The sequence below is a fragment of the Hipposideros armiger genome, unplaced genomic scaffold, assembly GCF_001890085.2.
Source record: "Hipposideros armiger isolate ML-2016 unplaced genomic scaffold, ASM189008v1 scaffold_188, whole genome shotgun sequence".
NCBI classification, from domain to species: Eukaryota; Metazoa; Chordata; class Mammalia; order Chiroptera; family Hipposideridae; genus Hipposideros; species Hipposideros armiger.
Window position 1 is genome coordinate 2872711 of NW_017731538.1, and position 19882 is coordinate 2892592.

Consider the following 19882-nt stretch of genomic DNA (forward strand, 5'->3'; position numbering starts at 1 on the left):
ATAAATACTTAAGAATTAACTTAACCAAGGAGGGGATGGATTTATACAACTAAAACTACAGAACATTACTGAAAGAAATTTAAGAAGGCAAGTAAATGGAAACACATCCCATATTCATAAATTGGAAGACTTAATACTGTTAAAATGTCAATAGAAGGCCACCAACAGATTCAATATAATCTTCAAAAGTCCAGTGAAAATCTTTTGCAGAAATAGAAAAAGTTATTCTGAAATTCATAGGAAATCTCAAGAAACCTCAAATAGCCAAAACAATCTTGAAAAAGAACAAAACTGGAGGACTCATACTTCCTGATTTCAAAACTTACTACAAAGTTTGCCAGGTTTGAACAGACAGCAGACTGAAACAACCCCCTCCGCACCCCACTTTTTCTGAGAAAGAAGCCTATTTGCTTGTCCATGAGTTTTGTCCTGAGAGGCAGACTTCTCATACATTTAGGGATCTACAGAGGTGCTCTCAGGGAATGTAGATCTGGTGGATGTCATCTTTTTGCTCTCCCTCTGCCTTCTTCAGCTCACTGGTATCTCTCAGAAAGGATTTTGTACCTTGTCTAGTATCCCAAATTTTGGGACTGCCACCAGGGGATACCTCTATTTTGCCTGGCTCTGGTAGATAGCAGGTCCTACAGGAGTGTAACCCACGGAGAAAGTGTTCTTAAACAGCTATCACCCCCAGGTCACAGTAAGAGAGAACAGACTCAGGAGCTCAGGCTTTCTCTGAAAGCGGTCGATTAGCTTACCATCATAGCTGAAGTCCCAGGGACAGGCTTTTAATTAAACACACATCTAAGTGCTGACTATAATCCTTTCCAGAGACCTTGAAGGGTTGGTGTTATTTTAATACCCTCCCTCTGTTGTATTTCATAGTGTCAGTATTTCTCAGAGGGGAGCTCTTAAATGCACCTGGTTCCTTAGTTTCTGTGGCTGCCACCCAGGGAATGCCCCTTGACTACCTGGCTCTGGTGGTCAGGGAGGCCTCCTGGGTGCCATAGGACTCTCAAGTGGAGAGACAGTTCTTGGCAGAATAACACTCCGAGGCACTGCACACACAGCAAACTGAAACACGTCCCTTTTTTCTGTGAAAGAGGCGTTGCTTTCCTGAGGGAAATCCAAATTAAAATGACAATGAGATATCAACTCATACCTGTCAGAACGGCTATTATAAAAAAGATAAGAAATAACAAGTGTTGGTAAGGATGTGGACAAAAGGGAACCCTCATGCATTGTTGGTGGGAATGTAAAATGGTGCAGCTGCTATGGAAAACAGTATGGAGTTTACTCAAAAAATTAAAAATAGAACTACCATATGATTTAGTACTTCCATGCTTGGTGTTTATCTGAAGAAAACAAGAGCACTATCTCAACAAGGTATATGCGCTCCTATGTTCACTGCAGCATAATTTACAATAGCCAAGGCATGGAAACAACCTAAGTGTCCACTGATAGATAAATGGAAAAAGAATATTTCATTTTATATATATAATTAAATATTATCCAGTCATATAAAGGAATGGAATCTTGCTATTTTTGACTACATGCATGATCCCTTATGGCATTACGCTAAATGAAATAAATCAGACAGTTGTAGATACAGAGACTATATTGGTTACCAGAGGCAGGGAGTGGGGGTGGGCAAAACAGGTATAGGGAGTTAAAACGTACCAACTTCCAGTTATGAAATAAATCATGGGGATGTAATATACACCATGGTAACTATACTTAATAATACTGTATTACATATTTGAAACTTGCTAAGAGAGTAGATCTTAAAAGTTCTCATCATAAGGGACAGCTAAATATCACAGTAGGTAAACGCTGTGTTTACCTTCTCTCATAACCACATCAAAATCACAACTAACCTACAAAACAACCACTATTGATAATTGCCTAAAATCAAGCTGAACTGAAGGCTTTCAACTAAGGATGTGCAGAAGAAGCCACCTCCAGTCTGGTAGGAAGGTCAGAGGCTTAGAATAGGCTGGCCCCAACACCCACATGTGACCATTAAAGATCGGGAGGGCTTTTTCGGCTGTGGGGTCCCTCCCCATCCCTTAGAATGATGAGAGATCCCAGCCCCACTCCAGCCCAGGGTTCTAGCGCTGGGGAGAGAAGTCCCCATAATTTTTGGTTGTGAAAACCAGTTGAGATTGTGACTGAATGAGACTGAGTGCAGCTGCACTCCCAGACGTTCCTCTTAAAGGGACTGCATGCAGACTTACCCACCAACAGAATCACTTGCTCCAGCACCGGGGCAGCAGCTGAAATGGAGGCAGGGACAAATGGTGGGGAATTGAGTTGTCTGGCTTGGGACAGAGGCTGGAGAGGGGTTTTCTCCTGGATGGGGGGAGCTGGCAGAGGCCATTGTTTCTTTTTTGAGCCCTCTTCCTTCTCAGGATGCGAACACAGGTGGCCGCCATAACCAAGTCTCTGCTGTTGGTGATTTGACACCTGGCCTCGCCCAACTTTGGGCACACCCAGGCTGCTTTCAGTGGCTTTTTCATGCAGACTGCCTGCCTTGGCTCAAGTTGAAGATTTTCCTAAACTCTCAAAGTTTCGTGGAACCCAAGCAAGCAGCATCTGGCTTGAGTGTGCCCTGTGCCCCTGGCTGAGCAGCTCCGAGCTGGCACTAGCAGCAGCCAGCCTTGGTTCATGGCTTGGTCTCTCAAGGTGCTTCCAAGCACAGCACAGGTGGCAGCCATCTGCGGATTTCTTTCTGGCTCTTGCTGGATGGTCCCGGGTGGGGCAAGGGCTGTGGCTGAACTTGACCTACAGCAGATCCCCTCCAAGGTGGTCCTGGGCTGGCTCCCCCAGTGGCCAGCTTCAAAACAAACTGGAGCATTACCCAGCTGCCTCCAAGTGCAACACACCCAAGGGCAGATTGGGCAGACACCAGAGTCCTGCTGAGGCAGGTCCAGCTCTGTAGCGTCAGCCCCTGCACAACAACTCTTCCACTGTCGTCAAGGCCAGTCCTCACAACCAGTGAGCCCAAGGGTTAGTCCCTCCCATTGATGTACAATTATCAACCAAGGCTCAACTACTAGAGGAGGGCACACACAATCCACACATGGAACACACCTGGAGCACTTGGCTCAGGTGACCAGAAAGACTGCACCACTGAGCCCCACAGCACGCCTATTACATAAGGCCACTCTACCAAGACTGGAAGACATAGCAGCCCTACCTAATACATAGAAACAAACACAGAGAGGCAGCCAAAATGGGGAGGCAAAAAAACATGTCCCAAATGAAAGAACAGGACAAAGCCCCAGAAAAAGAACTAAGTGAAATGAAGATAAGCAATCTATCAAACACAGAGTTCCAAACACTGGTTATAAGGATGCTCAGTGATCTCAGGGAGAACTCCAACAGAGAGATAGGAAGCATAAAAATGGAGATGAAAACCATGAAAAGAACCAGTCAGAAATAAAGGATACAGAAATAGAAATGAAGACTATATTACAGGGAATCAACAGTTGGTTAGATGAAGCAGAGGATCAAACCAGCTATGTAGAAGATAAGCAGAAAACACCCAACCAGAACAGCAAAAAGAAAAAAGAATCCAAAAAATTGAGGAGAGTTTAAAGGACCTCCAAAACAATATCAAGCATACCAACATTTGCATTATAGGGGTAGGAGAAGGAGAAGAGAGACAGCAAGGAATTGAAAACCTATTTGAAGAATTATGACAGAAAACTTCCCTAACCTAGTGAAGGATATAGAGAGTCCAGAAAGCACAGAGAGTCCCAAACAAGATAAACCCAAGAGGTCAACACCAAGACACATCATAACTAAAATGCCAAAGGTTAAAGACAATGAGAGAATCTTAAAAGCAGCAAGAGAAAAACAGTTAATTACCTACAAGGAGCCCCCATAAGACTATCAGCTGACTTCTCAACAGAAACTTCGCAGGCCAAAAGGGAGTGGTAGGAAATATTCCAAGTGATGAAAAGCAACGACATACAACCAAGATTACTCTACCCAGCAAGGCTGTCATTTAGAATTGAAGGACAGATAAGGAGCTCCCAAGACAAGAAAAAGCTGAAGGAATTCATCACCAGCAAACCAGTATTACAAGGAACCTTAGAGGGACTTCTTTAAGATAGGAGGGGTTTAAGGAAGGGTGAAAGGGGAAGGGATCAAGAAATACAAATTGGTTGTTATACAGTATGGGGAATATAATCAACAGCGTTGTAAAAGATCATGTAAGGTGCCAGATGGGCACTGGGCTTATAAGGGGGATCATGTCATAGACTGTGTAGAAGCCTGAGCAATGCGCTGTACACCTGAAGCTGAAGTAGAGTAATACTAAATGTCAACTATAACTAAATATATAGGTATATATAGTCACGGGATGTGGAGTACAACATAGGGAAGATGGTCAATGGTATTGTAACAGTTATATAAGATGACAGAGGGGTAGTAGCTTGAGCAGTTTAAATGTCTAACTATTACGTTGTTTTGTACACCTGAAATTAATTTTTAAAATTAAAAAAAAGAATAAAAGAAAAAGTTCTCATCATAAGAAAAAACTTTTGTAACTATGTATTGTGGTGGATGTTAACTGGACTTATTGTGATGATTACTTTGCAATTATATAAACATTGAAATAATTGTGTTGTACACCTGAAACTAATCTAATATTATATCAATTATATCTCAATAAAAAAACTAAAATATCACTTTAAAAAGGTACTACAAAACTACAGTAATCAAAACTGATACTGACAGATGGATAGACATATAGACCAATGGTTTAGAATAGAGTGCCCAGAAATATACCCTTGTATATGAATGATCAAATGATTTTTGACAAGGATGTGAAGACTATTCAATGAGAAAAGGACAGTTTTCAACAAATGCTTGGAAAATAGATGTCTACATGCAAAAGAACTAAGTTATACCTTTACCTAATGCTATATACAAAATGAACACAAAATGGATCAAAGACCTAAATACATGACCTAAAGCAATATAACTCTTAAAAGAAAACATAGGACAAAGCTTTGCAACATTGGATTTGGCAATTATTTCTTGGCTAGGACACAGAAAGCACAGGTAATAAAAAAGAAGATGAACAAATTTGACTAAATGAAAAATTTTAAAACTTGTGCATCAATAGTAACTATCAACAGAGTAAAATGGCAATCCTCACAATGGGAGAAAATATTTGCAAATCATATATCTGATAAGGGATTGATATCCAGAAGTTATGGAAAACTTCTAAAATTCAACAACAAAAAACCAAACATCCTGATTTAATAATGGTCAAAGGACTTGAACAGACATTTCTCCAAAGAAGATATACACGTGGCCAATAAGCACATGAAAAGATGCTCAACATTACTAATCATTAGGGAAATGCAAATCAAAAGTATAATGAGGTCACCTAACACCTATTAGGATGGCTACCATAAAAAAACAGTAAACATTAAATGTTTTAAGAATATGGAGTGAATTTTTGGTGCACAATGTAAAATGAATGTATAGCTGCTGTACGTGTATAGCCAGAATGTAAAAAGGTACAGCCTTGTGCAAAACAATATGACAGTTCCTCAAAAAAATTAAAAATAGAATTACCATATAATCCAGCAATTTTACTTCTGAGTATATACCCCAAAGGATTGAAAACAGGGTCTCAAGGAGATATTTGTACATTCATTTATACAGCAGCATTATTCACAATCACTGAAACATGGGAACAACCCAAATGTTCATCATTTGATGAATGGATAAGCAAAATGTACATACAAATACATACAGTGGGATATTATTCAACCTTAAAAAGGCAGGAAATTCTGACAGGTGCTCCAGCATGGATGAACCTTGAGGACATTATGCTAAGTAAAAGAAGCCAGTAAAAAAAGACAAACACTGTATGATTCCACTTATATAGGGTACTTTAAGTACTAAGAATCACAGAGATGGAAAGTAGTATGGTAGTTGCCAGGACTAGGAGCAGAGTGCAATGGGGAGTTATTGTTTAATGTGTATAGAGTTTCAGTTATATAAGATAAAAAGAGTTATGGAGATAGATGGTGGTGACGATTGCACAACACTATAAATGTATTTAATACCAATGACCTGTACACTTAAAATGATTAAGATGGTAAATTTTATGTCATGTGTATTTTACCACACACACACACACACACACACACACACACACACACACGTAAAAAATAAATAAATAAATAAATTATCTGCGTGATCACTTTGTAAGGTATATAAATGTCTAATCACTATATTGTACACCTGAAATTAATATAATATTGTAGGTCAACTCTAATTGAAAAATAAATTTTTAAAAATTAAAAAACAAAACAAAACAAATATAAATACATTTAAAAGATCATGAAGTTGCTGACCATTTCTCCTAAGTGCTTACTCAGGATCTATTTGCTCTGTTTACACACAATTCTGACAAGCTTCGTTTCTGTTCTCTCGAGAGCAGGTTAATTGAGCAGATGACCACAAACACCCTTTTTATCGTTTTTGATCAGTATTTACAGGTTCTTGTTTAATGCCTATAGGCTGTTTGTTTCTATACCATTATTCTAAGTTAGTTTTGCTATTTTTCTTTCGGATTTTTGTCTGTTTGCTTCACTTTATACCAAATGAAAATGCAAGTGAGTGGATTGTTGTAAAGACAGTTATAATGATGCCAGCAAGAAGTGATAGCTGACAACCTGATGGGAAGAAATGGAATAGAAAGGTAACTGGTTAGCTCAGTTGGTAAGAGCGTGGTGCTGATAGCACCAAGGTTGCTGGTTCGATCCCGGCGTGGGCCACTGTGAGCTGCGCCCTCCTTAAAAGTGTCAACTATGCTATTGTAGCATGAAAACAATGTGTAACCAATGACCATGGCTGTTCCCCAATAAAATAAAAAGAAGAAGAAGAAATGGAATAGAATAACCATATAATTATATAGCTATTACGTATCAAAAAGAGCTGGCATGGTGATATCATCTAGTTTGCAGCTATTGGCCCCACATGTCTTATACCCCTGAGAGCAGCCCTGCCTTCATCCAACATATTAAGTGATATTTTTTTTATTACAGTATCAATGAATCTGTAACCAAATCTAAGTTTGTATGCCCGACACACTTTGAAACCAATCACTATGGCATCAAGTATGCAACAAGGAAAGAGTTTATTTCCAGAGGCAGCCAAATGACAAGACAGGAAGGAAACTCAAAACTGTCTCCTCGAAGGGGAAATGAAGAGGGTTTTTAAGGGGTTTGGAAGGGAGCTTTACATGTGAAAGGAGAGGAACTAAAAACCTAAAATCTGATACAGGAAGTTAATGATATGGTGTGGAGGGCAGTTTTTGCAGGACCTTTGAGTCAATTCCTCTGCATTGCCATGGTGCCTGAGGAGTCACCTCCTGTTAGTGTTGTCTTCTTGTAGACGATGGGGTTTTCCTCCATGTTATGTTTAAATTCAGTCAGCCTCCTTATTCCTGCTAAACAAGTGAATGGACATCTTATGGCTCTGACATTAGTGAATCGCTATTTTCAAATCACTCTAGCATAGCTTTGTTATCTAGCCTTACATTGTGAGGGACTGGCTATTGCTTGCAAAAGCAGATTGTTGACTGAGATTGCATTTCAAAGAATCATAATGAAGCTTACCTACAGTCAATAAGTACATTTTTACATTTCTATCCTTAACTTTAAATTTTAATCTTTTAGTTAAGTTATGGCTTCAAATCCTCAAGAAGGGATTTAAATTATATTTAGTTTATTCTTTCTAAGAAGGTAGAGGAGTGTGCAATACATTTATTTATCTAGTTTTCTATACAAGTTGATACAATTTGGCACTTGAAGGGGTAAGCTTTTTTTATAGTGATAACAATAGCCCCCACTGTAGTGCAGGCTCCATATCAGACAATGTGCCAGGTGTTTAATATAAATTGTCATTAATCCTGCTGGGCAATGATGCTGCAACATTGCCAGGCATGGATCTCAGATTTTTGGGTAGGGTAGAGTCTGCTGTGGCTGTGGCAATTGGTTTTATTTTGAGAATTAAAGAGTTACAGATTGACTTCTTCTCAAGAAGAAGTATATATTGAATTAATTTAACTTATTGTATGGAGCTGATGTAGTTGGATAGGCTTTTGTTATAATAATAATAGCTACCACTCTTACATACCTGCTCCAAGTCAAGCAGGAGAAAATATGTCAAAGTGGCCTTGAACATAAAATGTGTCTGGTCTATAACATAAAATATCGTTACTCCTAGCAGGTAGTTATTATTATCCCCATTTTACATGTTGACAAACTGTGGCTCAAAGAATTACTATTTGCTCAAGGACATAAGTGAGTGGTAAAGGCATGACTCAGTCCCAGTTGTGTAAGACACCAAACTCATACTCTTCCCAATCCCATGCATTCTTCAGTTATAGATGAAATCCCCTTAAATGCCCTATGGTTCCTGGACAGTGCCTGTAGAGGAGCTGTTTCTGTAACGAGCTTTCTAATGCAGCGGGAAGGTTCCTATTTCTATCCTTCTTCCCCAGGGAACAATGTTCTTAGCCCAGGAGAGAAAAGCCATTCTGGGTGCTGTCACTCTGAACCAAGGGAGAGTTTTAATCATCTGAGAGGAACCCCTCCAGAGTAGTTCCTTCATGTCACCTGCTGAGTCCGTCCACCTCTCAGAGTAAACAGCCTGACCCTGGTTTACCACACTCAGCATGTTCCCTGGCAGCTGAACTCACCCTAAAAATTGCCTCTGGACCTTGGAAGGAACCGCTCCTGGTGCCTAAGGTGAAGAAGGTGCCTGTGGGAAAAGCAACATTCAGGGCAAGTCAAGTCAGCTCTGTAGGAAAGTCAGCTAGGTCCTCTTATTTTCCAAGAATGAGGAGCCAGGAAAACCCACACAGACACAATATCTCATCCCTTCCTTCTGCTCTATAGTTCTCATTCCTTGTCTACCCTAAAATCCTCTGATGTTGTGTCCTTGGCTCTAGGCTCAAATGGCAGTTGGAATGTTAGAGCTGACTATAGTTGGGTGTTTCCATTTTCCCTGGTCAGTTAAGCCATGATAAAACCCCAGCAGGTTAGGCTCCTGTTAACTGGTTTCTCCTCTGGTGTGTTTCAAAATTGTTCCTTTCCCCTCCCCTCTGGATGCACACGGGGATTTTTCTCTGTTACTGGCTGTGAGCGCCAGGTGTAGCCCCTGGAGTCGAATCCCACTAGGGGATTTTGTTTTTTCTCCTTATGTACTGTGAGAACCTGGTCGAGTTCATGGAAGAAAAACTGACAGGTGTGTGTGTGTGTGTGTGTGTGTGTGTGTGTGCGCGCGCGCGGGGGGGGGGGGGGGGGGGTGGAAGCCNNGGGGGGGGGGGGGGGGGGGGGGGAGGGTGTTACTCTCTGACTGAGTGCCCTTGGAGTTTTTAACTCTCAGAGTTGTTCACATTGAGCAGGCTGCCAGTGAGAGTGCAAGTTATCCTACCCCGGCACTGGTTCCCACTAAGGTGTCTTCATGTGAGTCTGCTCCAGTGAGTTATGACTCCCTATAAATGCCTCTCTGCCTCTCCAATCTTGGGGGCAAAATTGTGTCCTGTGTTCACCTCTCTTAAGGAGAGTTAAAAAAATCCCCCCCCCAGTTTCTTCAGCTTTTTACTTGTAGTTAGGACAGAGTGGCGACTTCCAAGCTCCTTACATGAGGAACCCAGTACAGTCAATTTTCAGCTGAACTCCTCCAGTTAATTCGACAGCTCTGAATTGCCCCCAGGCTAAAGAGAATGAATTTGTGTTGTTGCTATTTTTCTGTAGTTCTTGTTGTGGTTTTGTTGTTGCTGTTGAGTCTATGGCATACACAAATTGTACAGAATTAAAGGAAGATGCCTATAGGTGTGTGTAGGAGGAACAATCTTTCCTTCATCCTCAAGGGTCTTTCGGCTGGTCTAATAATCAAATAGACATGAGACAGATTGGCAAGAGAAAATAACCAAATTTAATACATACATGTGCACGAGAACCCTGCATACATGAAAGAGCCAGAGACTCCATATGCAGGAGAAGTTCCGACATAGAAAGGGAACATGGATACATAAGACATTGTGAGCTAGGGATGAGGTAAAGGGCCTTGGGGCCTTCAAAGGGCCACTGTAGAGTGATGGGAAGAAGAGATGTTTAGTAAATAGAAGTTTGTCCTACAGACAGGTCAAAAGATAATCTCCCATTATGGGCAAGGCCTCTAATTCAAGTTCTTTCAGGTAGTCAAGGGAGGGGCAGAAGTTTCTCCTGAGCCCACAGCTAAAGGTCCCCCTCAGCTCAAAATAATCCCGATGCCACAGAAGCACATCTTGGGGTGACTAGCTCTGAACCCCCACAGGTGTAACCCTTTTAATTGCATGAAAATTCACCTAAGAATTTTCATCCAGATATGAGACTCTGGCAGACCCTGATGAATCATCTTTTTAAAAAACTAAAATTTAAAAAAATCACAGGAATCTAATTTAAAAGAATGGAAATAGACATTACAGTTTATCAGAGTGCTGTAAAACTTTTTTCTCCAAACTGTGTTGTTTCCAACTAACCTTGGTTTCTAGGTTTAAAGGTTATGAAGTAAGATCATAAAATGGAGGGCCAAATAGTCAAGGGACTATTTTAAAATCATTATTTTCCTTGGTGACTTTCGCTAGATCATGCTGTTTAGTGCTAAAGTTTGGAGAAGTTTCAGGGATAGCTAAGAAGTAATCTAAAGAATCAGCACATGCCAACGTCTGAACTTCTTTGAGCTCACTCAGTGAATCAGGGATGGGCTCAGAGAGGAATGGTTTTGTATTTCACACTAGGAGACCCTAGTCTGTAGGAAGAACCCTGGGGGAATCCTTATTTCCCTGTCTCATTCCCGAAAATTTCTCTCAGGAAACCGACTGTGAGAGCCAAATAAAATGGGAGTCTTACTGAAATGCCTGCGCTCACATTTCCAAATCCAAGGAGAGTGCTGCTCTACCTGGCTAGGTCCGCATTTTCTGCTTGCTGGGATTAGAGCCTTGTAATAGCGGTGAGACTGGCTGGTGAATTTGCCACAATTAATTAATTTCCATTCACTCAACAAACATTGGCTTAGTGCCTACTTGTGTGCCTGATATGGTGCTAAGTGCCCAAAAAAGGACTCTTTTCTTTTTTTCCCCTTGGCTCCTGGCTCAGCAGGAGGCACTGCTTAAATATTCAGAGTGCTTGGGGGATGAGCTAATGTCAGTCCCTCCCCATCTGGAGAGGCTGACCTTTAAAGTAGTTTGAAATGGCTGCAGGCTACCCTAGCACCTTCTGGGGGGGGGCAGACCCTGATTCTCATGCCCCACACCACCAGCCCATGGTTTGTAACCACCAAAGATTTCAGAGTAGGGAATAAATGGTGGCTTTGAAAGTTGAAGGCACACCTGGCCGCTAGGGGTAGAGTTCTGCGTCTGCTAAGTTACATGGCCATGAAATCAGCTTCTAGAGTAGTTGTTGCTTAACCATTTGCAGTCATCATTGCACTAGTAAAAGTTATGGCTCTTTCCTCAGGAAAATGCCATCCACGGACACACATGCCTACAAATGATTTCAGAAGTTTCACATGTTAGAAATCTCATGTTGGAAGTGGAAGTATCTCCGCGGAAGTATTTAGCACCTGAGAGCAAGACTCACCAACAACAGCCTCAAGTGGCAGTGCCCAATTTCCACATCACCCAGTATCCACTATGCCTGCCGCCTTTGCCACTTCGGCTCTGCAGCTCTGCCCGGACAGCGGAGCCCAGGATCCACCATTCTGAGCTCTGCCTGTTCCGCGCTTCGCTCGGATTCCCCGCCTCTGTACCTGACGCACACCTGCGTTCTACCGAACCGTTCTTCCTTCCACTCCCGGTTCCCTCCCCGCCCAGCCAGTGTACCTTCGGAGAGCGAGTTGCACACACCCAGTTCCCATCTCCAGGCTTTTATTCACTTGGGGCAGTGCCGCTCCACGAGTTAGGAACGAGGAAAGTTGCAGAAGGGAATCGTGGAAGTTATGTGTCCCCAAGCAAGGAGGCCACCAACATGGAAGGGGAAGCGATGTGGTGCGAGGCAGGTGTGTCCTAGGAAATCCTGAGGCTCCTGGGGACTGAGGACTGGGGTGAGGACCTGTGGCTCCGGTCAGTTACGGCACACCTATGGCTAGTTTCTCTCTATTTGGGAGAACCATCAAGCTGGAGTCCTTGCCTGCCCCCGTCCCCTTCCCGTTCCCGGGTACTTCTGTTGTGCTCGCCGCACTGGGAGCCTCTATACAACCTGCAGCGGATCGCGCGCTCGGACTGGAAGATCCTGGGGACAGTGAGAAGCTGCTTTCTCCTCACTCTATCCGCTGAAGGCAGCAAGTCAGGACCTGGGACCTTCCAGACGGGCTTGGAGCAGAAAGCTCGGGCTGAGGAGTGCTGAAACGGGTTGTGCAGGGTGTGAGAGGGTCGAGGTGCCGGATAACTAAGTGTTATGGTGCACGCGTATTCTTGAGAGTGAGGGCAGGTGTGGTGTGAACAGGTCACCGTCATGCTGGTATGTAGATATAGACAGACAAGACTGGGAGGCAGGCTTGGGGCATGGTTGAGAGTGAAACAGGGCATATGACCCTGCGCACCAGCGTTGGTTTCCGAATGCCTGTACTTTGGGGAGTGGGGATATATTTGGAGACAGTAATAAGTTTGTATGTGTGGAAGACTATGACTGGGAGTGACTGTGAGCAATAGTCTCTGCAGGGACTCTTCAGCTCCGTCAAGCCTGCCCTGCTCTCTATTGGAGAACTGAAGTGCGGGGGATGCGGGTGCAGGTCCGGAAACGCACGCCACTGGGGCATCTTGGCAAACAGCAGCCGGAAGCAGGGGCAGCTGGGCAAATGGCTCCAGCAGGCAGATGGGCGGGAAGTGATGAATAGTGGGGTAGGAAGGGGGGAGGGCTAGGGGCTGCTTGCAGGCTGGAGGAGCATCTGTGTCTTGCCCCTTCCCGCTGTGGCTCAGCAGGTCATTTGTCCCCTTCTGTCCACTCGAGGGACCACCCAGTGTGAGTCCAGGCAGCCACGCAAGGTGGGGAGTCCTATAATGTGGATCACGGTCTTAAGGAAGCCCCTAAGTGGGCTAGAAAGCTCTTCCAGATTCTAACCTAGCTGAAGGCCAAATTACTAATCACAACATTCCTTCAAGATGGAAATATGGTCCCCATTTTAAAGACGACTACACCGAAGCACTGAGAAGTTACTTGCTCATAATCCTACAGTATGGAATTGGCATAGCCAGAATTGAGATCAGTTTGACAAAGTTCTTGCTCCCACCTCTATCTCTTGCTTCCCACAACGAACCCGGCTGCTCTGTGCATGATTCCAGCTGCCTGAAGCAGATGCTCTACTTGGGCCCCAAGTCAATACTGCTTACACATTAACCCTCCAAGCCTCACTTGTACAGGGGTCTAGGGTCAGACTTGGGGGAACCAGGGGTCCCTGCAATCCTAGACGCTGCCCTGTAAGACCCCACAGCTGGGGATGGAGTGGAGCACACGTTCAAAACCGGATGAAACTGAACAGGTGAAATTTACTATGACGTCAAATTGTCCTCAAAATCCCGCTCACTTCATGGGTGTTCCTCTTGGGCCCCATCACTCCCCCTCCCCCTTCCATCAATGACCTCAATGCAAATACAAGTGGGATGATCCTGCTGGATGCTACAGGTTTTAGACGCAAGTGGGTGACACAATCTGTCTGAGTAAAGGGATCTTCTCATTGGTTGCCCGGAGCTTCTGGACCACCCCAGACCCAGAGCAGCGGGAATAAGAGGAGCTGCTGCTGGTGCTGGAAGGCATCAGAGGCACTTCCACAGTGCTGTCGACTGACGCCAACGCTGACTCCGCTGCCGCGGTCTCCATTCCAAGCCACCTGCTACCTGCTGCCAGGTGAGTCCCGAGACTCCTGCTTAGCTGCGTGATTCTATTTATCTTTCTCTCTCCTCCCCTCCTTCTCTCCCCACCACTCTATCTCTTGGTCGATTCCCTGACAGTCTGAGTCTCTGTCCATCTCTGTCTGGGTCTTTTCATCACACTTCATCCCAGACTCCTACCCCAGGTAAAGCTGGACAGTCTAAGGTCGGAGACTCCGCTCTTCCCGCGCAGAGCCGGGCTCCTCTCGGTGCCCCTTACTGCGTGCGTGCTTAGACCGATCTCCGGTGCTTGGAGTTCCCTGGGTACCGCGCGCAGAGCAGGACGCAGGAGGAACTTTCTGCAGACCGCGCGCTCACGGAGTAGGGCTCGTGCCTCGTGGTCCTTGGGAAATTGGTTCGGAACCTGCCCCAGCACAAGCGGGTGGCAAATAGGTGCTAAGATTTGGGCAGGCAGCCGTTAAACGCAAGCTCCCGTGGTGGGTCCTGGGAGCTTTCCTTTCAGTTGAAGTCCTCGGTCCCAAGTTAACACTCTGCTAAGCTTGGTTCTTACAGGGCACTTTTCGCCGAAGTGCGGAGCGGCTGAGCAGTAGAATTTGGTCTTCAGTTTCTCAGCGATTCCAGCCGCAGAGGTATCTCCTCTCTACCTACATTCTCCGACATACACCTGTAGGTGTGAGCAAAAGGGTCACACAGGGAGTACAGCTCTGGGTTGTGTTATGGGAGCAGCTGTGGTGACAGGGCATTCGGTGACTGTCCTCAAGGGAGACGTGGACAACAGGTGTATGAGAGAGTCGGTGAGGTGGGTTGGCAGGGAGAGGGGCTGTGGACTGAGACCTCATCACCCAGGTGTCCTGCTAGAATCGCTCCTCCACTTTTGCTAAACCATGCATACCGCAGGCTCACTGGATCTTCCAGCATTCCACTTTGCTGACATGGAAAAAAACAAACAATCAAACAGTGAGGGGAAATGAAGCGAGGAGCCTGAAGCCACGGAGCCAGGGAGTTACCTGCAGAAGGCAGACCAGAGTCCAGGTCTGTGGGCTCCTAGAGCTCTAAACTGGTGTAGGTGGTGACATGATTCTTCCCTTGCAGAGACATCATGGGCTTCTGGAAGCTCTCCCCCTTCTTGGCTCTTGGCTTCTTGCTCATGTACCAGGTGGGCATCTTCCAGGCAGCTCCAATCAGGTAAGACAGCCCTGCCGGGAGCACACAGCGCTCCTGAGATTGAACAATCTATGCTCTGAATAGTGGTGTGCTGAAAGTTTAATACTGGCTGGGTGGGTGGGAGGGTAGTAAACAGGCAGACGGGGAATGCACATTTTTTCTCTTATAAGGATGTGTAGCATTTAATTGACAACAGTAATGAGATATAATATTCTTTATTGCAAATTTCATATTGCTCATGGGTTCACAGAACGCTTTTGCTTTTTACCAAACTTATCTCTTTAGCCAGTCTCTTTACCTAATTCAACCATGATCTCAGAAATGAATTGCATTTTAACCTGCTAGTGTTCTGCCAATAAATTGTAGTTATTAAATCTGACATGTGATCTGTTAATCTTTCTTACACTTGTACAAATTGTATGTATTAAACTGAAACGCTTTTTTGTTAGCACTACTTGTAAATATTATCATTTAATCTTCAATATTGGCTGCATTTAAACATAGGCGCACACATTTTCTGAAACTTGAATCTTTCACAAGCTGCATGATCTGATCCAGCAGACCACTGCTTCCACGTCACACCAGAGCCTGACTCCCGATGAAGCACTGTTTTTGGAAAGACACTGGCCTCGTGCTCTGTCCACTGGGGGTTGTGGTGACCGCATCCTCAGGGGAAGTGGCAGAAACTAGGACACCTGGCTGCTTGTTCTGGGCAGTGGGTGGGCAGCAGCTCAGAGCCTCTATTGGTTTTGCTTCCCCTCCCCAGGCCTGCCGAGGAGAACCATGAATACCATATGTCACTCAGCGATGAGGAATCAGACCTCCTGCTGGCTGAGCTGGTTAACAGCTACATGAAGAGTGTGGCCATTGAGCAGGAGAAGGGGACTGAGGATGCTGGGTGAGTCTCCGCACCTGCACAGCACAGGGCATTCCCCCCCTCCAGTCATGTCCAGGCAGGCATATCCTGAGAGGTGGGAGAGAACACACCTGGATAGGTGGCCAGCAGGCTGTCACTGTTCACCCCATCCTGGGGCCCAGCTGTTCTCAGGATGCACTGAAGACAGAGGTTAGGTGGAGAGGCTATGGTTAGACCACATGTAAAAACACCCATTTCTGAAAGCTGTTGGGGAAGGTGTGGAAGCACTCACTCAGGAAGTTGGTCTGGCAGTGCTGAGAAGCCCTCCCAGCATTGGAGGAGTTAGGACTGGTAAGCGTGAAGCCAGATGGTGGATCCTTTTTAGTGCAGGAGATTTTAGAAACTTGACTCCACCTTGTTAACCTGCACATGGCATTCTTTCACACCTTCAGGAAGCCTTCACTGCACATTTGCAAGGTGAAGCCAAAGGCCTTGCAGAGGGTGGGCTCAGGTAGAACAGTGCCTGAGGTAGGTCTGGGCCTTTAGATGTGTAGGACCTGTGGAGATGTGCATGTTGCCACAAGGCTGGGGAGAGCGCCCTTCTGTAGTCCCACCTCCTGTGCACCCCAAGCTTGGAGCACACACCAGCCCCTGCTGTGGCCCTGGCACTGCCTAGGCAGAGGCACGGGTCATACCTGCATCTGCCCTGACAACCTCTCTTCTGGGCATCAAGGACTGAGCAGCATGACAAAGGCTGGGAAAGGTCACCCTTCCCCACCGCAGCCCTTCCCCACACTGCCCTGACTGAGCATGTCTCTGGGCTCAACTAATGGAGGATGCCTGAGCCACCCTCCTGCCTGCCCCTCCGCCTCGACTCTAAGTGACTCCTCAATAGTCTAACCTTCTGTGTGACAACCACAGGGGCAAAGCCAGTTCATGATATCACCTGGCATGTTTTTTCCCTGCAGCCTGGACAACTCCAGAGCTAAGCGGTGCAGTAATCTGAGTACCTGTATGCTGAGCTCATATACACAGGACCTCAACAAGTTTCACACATTCCCTCAGACTGCAATTGGGGCCGGAGCGCCTGGCAAGAGAAGGGTCATGGCCAGTGGCTTGGAGAGAGACAACGACCCTCATGTTGGCATGCCCAAGGATGCCTACTAAACACCTCCCTCTACTTCCTAATTTCCTTTCTTGCTTTCTTCCTATAGCTTGCTGTATATAGTCCTCTCTTGTTGTTTTTGGGGCTGGTATCAGTGGCTTTCTCTGTGGCAGTAGATATGTGGAACCTCAGATGGAAGGAGAGAGAGGAAGACCTACAGCTCAAAGAGAATCACCCAGGAAGAGATGAGAGAGGGAGAGGGTGGCCCTCTGAGTGCCTGAGGATTTCAGGACAGAGCTTCATATCTTGTTTCTGAATGTGCTTGTCATTGGAGAATAAAGGTGTATTTCTAAAAGCACTGAGCTGTGGTGGTTATTGCTCTGGTCCATGTCCCAGGCTTTATGGATTCAGGGATCTGTGCTTCTTAGAAGCAGCCTTAGCTCCAGGATAGCAGGACACAGGGTGTGATGGGTGGTCCCTGTGACCAACCTCAAGTAGCAAGAACAGGTGCTAAGGGGCCGGTAAGTACCTCTAGGAATCAATGCTGTAAACTCTCTGCCTCCTGCAGGTGAGTCTGGGAAATTTTTGTATTCCTAAGAAGGGATGTTTGGTGCCTTTCAGTGGGATGTGGCATCTTGACAATCCTTGTGATGGGGTTGGATATGGAGTCATAAATCTCTCTTGTATCATAAACATTGGTTAGTTATTAGTTTATTTAAAATAAATAAACTAAATAATTGGCTGTTATGGCTCTGTGTCCCATTGACAGTCACCAAGAGCACCCTTTGGGATTTTTGACACCCCTGGAAATGTCTATGGTGAATGATCATGGCATTTTCCCTAATGGCCTATGGTTTTCTGCTGTGCTAATTTTCTTTAGTAGAGAAAAACTTAAGGTTCTCTGGTGCCTTTCAGAACAACAATTTTACCATGGTGGTCCCATGGGGCCAGCTCTGCCCCACCAGCCTCTCACTGACAGGACTTCTTTTTTTTCTCTACCCTGTAAATCAGCTTCACTGTCCTGAAGAGAGCCTGCAACACTGCCACCTGCTTGACCCATAAGCTGGCTGGCTTGCTGAGCCAAACTGGAAGTGTGGCAAATACAAACCTGTTGCCCCCTGATATGGTTGCCAAACGCCCTGGCCGGAAAGCCAGGGACCTTGATGCTTGAGCAGCTAGCTCCAGGAAGAAGGTGACTGCCCTTGTACTGTTGGATGGGAGGATGGATGACTGGGCGTTGCAGGGGTGCAGTCCACACGCTAACCCCCCCCCATGCCCATATGGGTACAACATCCACAGGAGAAGGTGCTCAACCCAGTGTTTTGTGAAGGACAGAGAGTCACAATAGCCGAAACCCATAGATTTGGGGTTCATTTCTCTCTATTTTCCAGTATCTTCCTATAACACTGAGATCATCTGCTAGGAAATATAGATGCTGTTTATTTAAAACACCGGTCCCTGCAGTTATAATTGTGATTATTCTAGCATTTGAGTTTGAAAGGTAATGAAACTATCCACTTGGACTATACACTGCAATGTTGTGTACATCTGAATTCAGAGCATACACTTGGGGTCAAGGATTGCGTTTGCCCTCTACTGCTGATATGGCCATGGCTGGACTCTGTCTCTGCGCCTCCGCTCTCCTATCTGTAAATCGAGGGCAGCAATAGTGTCTACCTGCTAGTATTAGTATAAAGAGTAAATGAGACAATAGATGCCAATCGCCTCACAGTTAACAAGTAACTGAATTCTGGCTTTTGTTTCTCCTAGATCACCATGAAGCTGAACTCCACTCCTTTTCATTCATAGTAAAAGCACCTTGTAGGAAAGCATGGAAGACACACACATATGCATGCTTCTTCATACTGAAATCCTTCTTTCATGTTTAAAATAAATTAAAGCTGCATGATAATAAAGCTTTATTGCAATGACCTAGTGTGCGTCTTTTTTATATTTTTTTCTATACTCAATAAATATGACAGCATGCCTCACCGGCTTATCTGGCAGCAAACCAGGGGCCCCATCAGCCAACCTGTTGATGTTGGCAATTTTGCTAAACCTTAGGAAGACATAAAATTGCTGCCTCCTGGATAACGGGGGGACACAAGTTAATGCTGTGCCTCAACGGACTCTTCCTTTAAAGAAATCTTATCATTGGTGAATTTCATCAAGATAAAAAACATATTAATTCACTACACTTGAAAGGAGCCCCTGCTGCTATTCATACTGTTTTCCCCTGAGAGCCTCAGGGTCCTGTGAACACTTTGTTGACCAGGCTGACTCAAATGAGGCAAAGGCAACGTGCTGGGGGTGGGTCCTCAGTGTCCTGGATCCCCAGTTTCTCCTGACACATCCCTATTGGAATTAGAACCCTGTGCATCTCAGATACATTTTCAGAGAGTGTCCTGGTCCCCAGCTTTAAAGACTTTCTCTCCACTTCTCCTTAACTCAGATGTGCCCTTACCCATCCCTGCCTTTCCTCCCCATAAGCACCCTCCGTACACCCGTAGTCTGCAAAGCCTTTTAGAAACAATGGTAGAGTTTGAAATGGGATCACAGACTGGCAGACCTAGAAAGGTCATCAGATGCCATCCAATGCAACTTTTTAATCCTCTGACATGCAGAGAAGAAAAGTACATTACTCTTTTAGCCTGGGTTCCAAAATGAGAAGTGTGGACCTGACCCTGATCTGCAGCCTGGGTCCACATGCAACCAGCACCAGCTGACATCATCCTCATTCCTACCAAACACCCAGGAGCAAGAAAAATAATTTTTTCTTTTTTTTGAGATTTTTGAAGTTGTTTTTTTGTAACATTGTTGTGGTAATGGCTGAATGGCATGTATGATTTGG

The 19882-nt window shown here is 45.0% G+C and overlaps 1 protein-coding gene across 1 annotated transcript; it reads left to right on the top strand.

Moving 5' to 3' along the window:
- The first annotated feature begins 13839 nt into the window (after window positions 1-13839).
- Window positions 13840-18963, top strand: LOC109388261 (calcitonin gene-related peptide 1-like). Its single transcript, XM_019652828.1, has 5 exons — window positions 13840-13922; window positions 14999-15091; window positions 15837-15968; window positions 18043-18223; window positions 18802-18963. Exons 2-4 carry the CDS (start codon window positions 15006-15008, stop codon window positions 18200-18202), a joined length of 378 nt encoding a protein of 125 aa, XP_019508373.1. The 5' UTR covers window positions 13840-13922; window positions 14999-15005; the 3' UTR covers window positions 18203-18223; window positions 18802-18963.
- Window positions 18964-19882: the final 919 nt, after the last annotated feature.